At 43.2% G+C, this 6,938-nt stretch overlaps 1 protein-coding gene across 1 annotated transcript; it reads left to right on the top strand.

Annotated features, from left to right (window-relative positions):
- Nucleotides 1-2,303: 2,303 nt before the first annotated feature.
- Nucleotides 2,304-6,022, top strand: drd5a (dopamine receptor D5a). Its single transcript, XM_034586472.1, has one exon. The coding sequence runs from the start codon at nt 2,729-2,731 to the stop codon at nt 4,109-4,111; it is 1,383 nt and encodes a 460-aa protein (XP_034442363.1). The 5' UTR covers nt 2,304-2,728; the 3' UTR covers nt 4,112-6,022.
- Nucleotides 6,023-6,938: the final 916 nt, after the last annotated feature.

Here is a 6,938-nt window from a genome sequence, read left to right as displayed (position 1 = left end):
TTTACTGTCATTTCCAATTTATGAACTGACCACATGTTGAATTCATGTATGTGAACATGAAAAGATTATGGTTTAACACGTTTAGAAAGATTAATCTTGTATGTGACCAGTTCTTTTAAAGATTCTCCGTCATTCCACCTCTCGTTCAAGAGGCGTCTTCAGTTCTGGCAGGTGAAACGACTTTAAGAAACACAAGCAAGCCTGGTAGCCTATGTAAACCTGTACAACTCCTAGTTCCAGGATTATTACACCAGAGCAGATATTGTGTGTTTACACTCTAGGAATCAGCAATAAAAACATTACAGTCTGATATAAAGCACAAATATACTGTATAGTTGTACTGTACAATGTGTTAAATCAATGTAAAGTTCTCAACCTGGTGCTACCTGCTGTATGTATCCTCGCTATGTGCCAAGTTGTGGTAAAATTCTTGTGTTTTAGGTGCAAACTGTAATATTCTCTGTACATACTACCTTGCCGATCAGAATCATCCAGAAACTGTGACATGATTTTGCGAAATTCCAATGAAATGGTGCTCATATGTAATGATTTGTACTATAGTAATGAATGTATATCGAAATAAACGATAGTTTGCTTTTTCATATTTTGTATCTCTTTTGTAGAAATTGCCTGTTTCCTTTTCACAGTTGGGTCTTCTCGTTGCAATTGTAATACACATTTGCACCACAGGATGGCGCCACGTAATTGGGTATTTTTAAGGGTTTGAACCGATTTGAACGGACAATTCAAAAGCTCATGTGCGATCGGGGGACTGCAGCTTGCATATTTCTGCCATGACATCTTCTTGAGACAAAGTGCCTTAAAAAAAAAAAATCAAGTCACAGAAACACAAATGTAGGAAATAGAACATAAAAGCATCAACTTTGCCTCCAGGCTGTGACTTTATATTAAAAAATAATGATCTGTGGGTTTCTTTATCTTTACCATAGCTACAATATTCTACATCTTTTACGCTTTTTGGACAGCAGCATCTAAGCAAACACGCACATAAGCATCATACTTTTGATTTAAGCACATTCATTCAGTGGCTGTGGTAACATCTGCAGCAACATCTGCATGGAACGAAGTAAACGCTGTGTCGGAAACAGGTTGCCTGCTGACACGACATCCTGAGATTATAGGTTATACTCCGGAGAGTTTGGCATCGGGCGTCGGGGGGATTATTTTGACGTAGAGTCAGAACGATTTGACAGGCACACAGACAAGTCTAAAAATAACCGCGAGGTCTCAGAGCCGGAAACGCCGCCGCCGCTGCTGCTGCTGCTCCACAGACTCACCACAGCGCACGACGCATGGCGCGGAACTCCTGGCTATCGTGACCACCGAGAGTGTGACTATGACTCACCTGTTCACACAACTCTGAAAAAAGTGGGTGAGCTGTGACCTCCAGTCTGCGGACGTCCGGGGTAAATACATGTTTAGAGATACTCTGAAACACATACATATTTCCCACCAGTTTAAAAATATCCAACTGGCTTTTTTTCAATTTAGCCGCACACATTAAAATGAGCCTTTAGTGTTTTATATCTGAAAATCGATTAAAATAATGCCTGAAAAGACTTTTACGTTGAGCCAGAGGAGTATGACAAAATTGCGCTCATTAATGGTTCAAGGCAGTAAAACAGTGTCAGAATCATAGATAGATAGATAGATAGATAGATAGATAGATAGATAGATAGATAGATAGATAGAAATAAATACAATGCTCCAGGCTGTCTGCTGTTTTCAGAACCTTGGACAGCTCTAAAAAGTGTCATAATCATAGGAGGTTTAAGGTAGATAGATAGATAGACATATAGATAGATGGATGGATGGATGGATGGATGGATATATATATATATAGATATAGATAGATAGATAGATAGATAGATAGATAGATAGATAGATAGATAGATAGATAGATAGAAATCCAATGCTCCAGGCTGTCTGCTGTTTTCTGTCTGCGGGGCTCATTTCTATTTACAATAAATGTATGTACGGCTCGATACGTTTAAAACCTAAAATGCAGTAAATACATCAAACTAAAACAGTGATCGTTTATTGATATCTTGCGTGTGTGTATATATGTAATCCTCACAAAATGAAATCCAGCACTATTATTTGTCACTTCCAGGACTGCGGCATTATGTGATGCCAAACATAGACAGTGCGCACCAGAGGATAGATTATACACAATAAGAGAAACCTCTCGAATTTGACTTTGTAATCACACAGTTTTAATTGGCCTACACAATTAGACAATTTTCTTCCGACGAAAACCCTCAAAAAATGTTGAGGGTTTCCTCACACTCCTATAGAACAGCGCACTGTTGTGCGCAACGACACGCACAGAGGAGATGTGATGGAGTATGCGCCCAGCCCTGGTCAGGTTAGTGTGCGTCAGGCTGTGAGGACTCCCTCCTCATCCACACAGCGCTCAGGGTCTCTCGGACTAAGGGATCCACTGAAGCAGCCTGTAGGACAGACATCTGGACCGGCCAGGCTGCAACATGCGCTCGCCACTGCCTGCTGCGCTTCAGCCCCTCAGCGCACCTGGCACGTCGCTCGGCTCAGTTTTAACGCGCTCTCTCCTCTCCCTCCGTCTGTTCCGCACTTCTCATCAGGCTTGCAGCCGAGCGGGTCAATGGGGACTATGCAGTGAGTGGCTGATAACTGCACCTGTCCCCGCGCACGGAGCAATGGGCTGCAGTTGTACTTGAAAAGCCAAATGGAGAACCCAGCCAAGTACCTCTCATCGGTGCAGGGTATTGACTCTGCGCCGGCACCCCAAGGAGAGATTATGTGGAACAGCACCGAAACAGAGGCAACAAGCGAAGGGAAGAAGGATATGGTGGTGCGCACGGTGACGGGCTGTCTGCTGTCCCTTCTCATCCTATGGACCCTCCTGGGGAATATAATGGTTTGCTCCGCGGTGCTGCGCTTTCGGCACCTTCGGACAAAAGTCACCAACATTTTCATCGTCTCCCTGGCTCTATCGGATTTATTCGTGGCCATCCTGGTGATGCCATGGAAAGCTGTGGCAGAGGTGGCGGGTTACTGGCCCTTCGGCACTTTCTGTAACGTCTGGGTCGCTTTTGACATTATGTGCTCCACCGCCTCCATCCTCAACCTCTGCATTATCAGCGTGGATAGATACTGGGCCATCTCAAGCCCCTTCCGCTACGAGAGGAAAATGACCCAGCGAGTTGCCTTTGTTATGATAAGCATCACTTGGACGTTGTCTGTGCTCATTTCATTCATACCGGTCCAGTTAAACTGGCACAAAGCCAGAGCTGACGACATGGCTGGGGCGCACAACTCTTCCACGAGTTGGCCGATGGAGGAAAACTGCGACTCCAGCCTGAGCAGAGAGTACGCTATATCCTCCTCTTTGATAAGTTTCTATATTCCCGTGGCGATTATGATTGTGACTTACACCCGCATATACCGGATTGCACAGATCCAAATTAGGAGAATAGCCTCCCTGGAGAGAGCAGCAGAACACGCGCAAAGTTGCAGGACCAACAGAATAGAGTGCCAACACCACAACACCTTGAAAACGTCGATCAAACGGGAAACCAAAGTGTTCAAAACTCTGTCGGTGATTATGGGTGTCTTTGTGTGTTGCTGGTTACCTTTCTTCGTCCTAAACTGCATGGTCCCGTTCTGCGACAGGCCAGCCACAGACCGGGACGCGGGTCTGCCGTGCGTCAGCGAGACGACTTTCGACGTATTCGTGTGGTTCGGCTGGACCAATTCCTCCCTCAACCCCATCATCTACGCCTTCAACGCCGAGTTCAGGAAGGCCTTCGCCAGCCTCCTGGGCTGCCGCAATTTCTGCTCCAACACGCCGGTGGAAACGGTAAACATTAGTAACGAGCTGGTCTCATATAACCAAGATACCCTCATCCACAAGGAAATCGCCAACGCCTACGTCAACATGATCCCCAACGTGGTTGAATGTATTGAGCACGAAGAGACCTTCGACAGGATTTCACAGTTTTCTCACAACAACGACAACGCCACCGACTCGGTCTGTGACCTGGAAGACTGCGAGGCAGACATCAGTTTGGACAGGATGTCACCATTCACACCTAATGGATTACACTGACTCCTACTTTCTATGTCTCCCCGTGCGTAATTGGATGTATTGATAATAATGCCATATCGTTCATTCAGCCCCTTTGCCCCAGAAGCTCCTCTCCACAGGGGGCCCACGTGGGTCAGGGTCCTCTGAGCTCCTGAGCAGTGGCCCTTTGCAACTGGTGGGGGAGTCTATAGTGACCCGGTCATGGACAATTGAGCAGAGTGTCTCTGCAGCCCGCCCCGGCCTCGGCTTTTTGTCAAATATGAGATGTGATGTTGTTGTCCTGTTCTGAAAAAAAGTAATGTGTAGGTGTTTATTTACATGGCAAGTGAAGTCTGTGTTCATTAGTTCAAAGGTTCAGTGTTGTTGAAGCTGTTGTTTACTGGAAGGCTTGACTCGGAGCGTCCACGTCTCATGTTTATCCACATGGAGGGGAAGTGTTTGTAAAGACTCACTGAGGATTCACAAAGGAAAACCTTTTGCTGCTTAACAAACCTCATGTGTATCCAGTGCCGCCTTTCCACTGAGTATGAAAAGTGAGGGCAGCCTTACAGACAGTTCAATCCAGATAGTTCTACTCAAATGCAGTCATTTCAGCGCCTTATAGCTTATTCAAAGACGACTTTGGAGACATGAGTGGAATGTGTCGTATTGGAGCTTATAAGTTACATGATGCCAAATGCAGTATTACAGTGTTTACCCACTGCACCCACCCCCAGTGACTCCTCTAGCACACCTGCTCTGCACCACGTGGACGTTTATGCAGTCTGACCCAGGCTCCGATGGCAGGAGATTTTAATGGAGCAAAACATGATGTAAAGGTCTAAAATATAATGCTGTGAAAAGTGATGAAAAGTGAGTCTGTTTATACCATTAATGCAAAACAAATAATTTTCACCGGAATGAGCAAAGTCGTTTTAAAAAGCTTTTTTCTCTTTTCTGTAATTTTCATTTGTTATCAAGGCCAAAATTACCGAGCGCTTCTGCTTTCGCAACCGCAGCCGAGAAACAAAAGACAGGCAAAATGACCAAAGATGTCGAGGAGCAAATCAATAACTCGGACACAATAAGGTTGCAGCGAGTTGTCAGCTAGAGGAATGGTTGCTATAGAAAGCCCACACACACGTGAGGCCGCTGGGCCAACACAACTGGATGTCATACATCACCTCTCCCACCTCTCTCTTATCTTTGTACTGTACAGATGACCTGATCTGAATGTAAACTGTCCTTTAAACAGTGAAGTGTGTCATCATTTGTCAAATAAAATGCTGTCATACTGAGAGGAACAGTGTGCTCTGGTATCTTCCTGAAGGTGACATGAAACTTTGCAGGGTTGTAGGATTTTTCAGCTCGAGTTTCACTTTGCGTCTCAGCGTTAACTTGGCCATCGTGGCATGTCCACCTTGGACTTGTTCTGTTTTTTTGTTTTGTTTATAGATCTCCCTTTCAGCTGTTTGCCACCTTTGGACAGACTGACGGTAGAGAGTGACAGGAAATATTGGCACAGAGAGACAGTGATGGATGACGTGTAACAGAGGTCCCCAGACTCAAACTAAGGGATATCATGTGGTGAATATCATAATTATAAGCTGCTGCTCCTCTAAGTCCCTTCAATACAATGTGACCGTCATTCAGAGGTTCAGAAAGCTGTAGAGTGATAAAAAAGAGCAAACACAGCCTAAGGAGGCAGCTCTGTTTTTCATGACATTGTCTTTTCTTGGCCTCTGATCATATTGCCCTGCCCTAACACACAATACCTGAGTAACCACATTCTGTTGAACTGCCAACAGCATCTGTCCATTCAGCTTTTCTGTCAACCACAAAACAAAACCACTTCACTGTTCCTCTCTTACATAGGTGTTGGCACATCTGGGTTAGCACACAAAATAAGTAGCTTTTTACGTGTGAACAAAGATAAAGAAATATCAATTTAATGTGACTCAGCCTATGTATCCCAGTCTGGCCATTTCCCTAAAATGAACTTTATTATTGATGCTTGCTGACAGTTTTAATTTAATAAAAAAGATTGTCATCACAAGATAAGTGAAATGGATTTGGTAAACTGATACAAGAGAGGTCTCATTTATCTCAGACGCCACAGCGATCTACATTATGTCTGCCGACCATAAGGAAGCCAGTTGCTACAATATGTTCCAGTACAGCATGAAAAACAAGATAATTAATCCTCCACAAGATAACTCAATTTGCATTTTTTAAACTTGATGTGTTCCTTCTCTGAATCCTGGTTTTCAAGTTAACCCATGTGACGCCTGATGTTGTGTTCACTGTCACTTTACTGACATATGTAGTGGGAGGAGTAACCAGAGCCTTTACTCAAGTAAATGTACCAATACAACAATGTAACAATCGTCCATTACGAGTAAGTCTTGCTTTCAACAGCATCAATGCATAAGCAGTATTTTACTTTAGTATTTACTGTTGTAGTGTTGAGTTTTTAAGTTACTTTAATTATACTGTAATTCTAAATCTATTTGTTGTTTTTTGTTGGGAAAGCAATTTTTTTAAATGTAAAATGTTTATCTGTTGAATTCTTGCTGTTAAATATAGTAGAGTAAAAGTTAAGTGTTTGCCTTTGAAATGTAGACCAACATTCCAAATGCATGATTAAAGTTAAAAGAATATTTCAACCAAAGCATTAACGTATACACAGAATTGTTATCTTATAGCTTAGTGAAAGAGTATTAATTTTAACCACTTTATACACTGAGAATAGTCTATACACAGCATCATATTTTGTACAGTTGTGACAAGTTTTAGGTAAAATTTGCTAAGTCACTTCTAACTATTGTTTTTAATTTAGTGTTGGGGTTAAAAGTGCAGTAGAGTGACA

The sequence above is a fragment of the Hippoglossus hippoglossus genome, chromosome 5, assembly GCF_009819705.1.
Source record: "Hippoglossus hippoglossus isolate fHipHip1 chromosome 5, fHipHip1.pri, whole genome shotgun sequence".
In the NCBI taxonomy this organism is placed as follows: domain Eukaryota; kingdom Metazoa; phylum Chordata; class Actinopteri; order Pleuronectiformes; family Pleuronectidae; genus Hippoglossus; species Hippoglossus hippoglossus.
Note: the sequence above shows the minus strand (reverse complement) of the source record. Positions and strands in the feature narration are given on the sequence as shown.

Bases quoted from the DNA above. Each gene is read 5' to 3' on its own strand.
- drd5a (XM_034586472.1), top strand. From the start codon at position 2,729: ATGGAGAACCCAGCCAAGTACCTCTCATCGGTGCAGGGTATTGACTCT.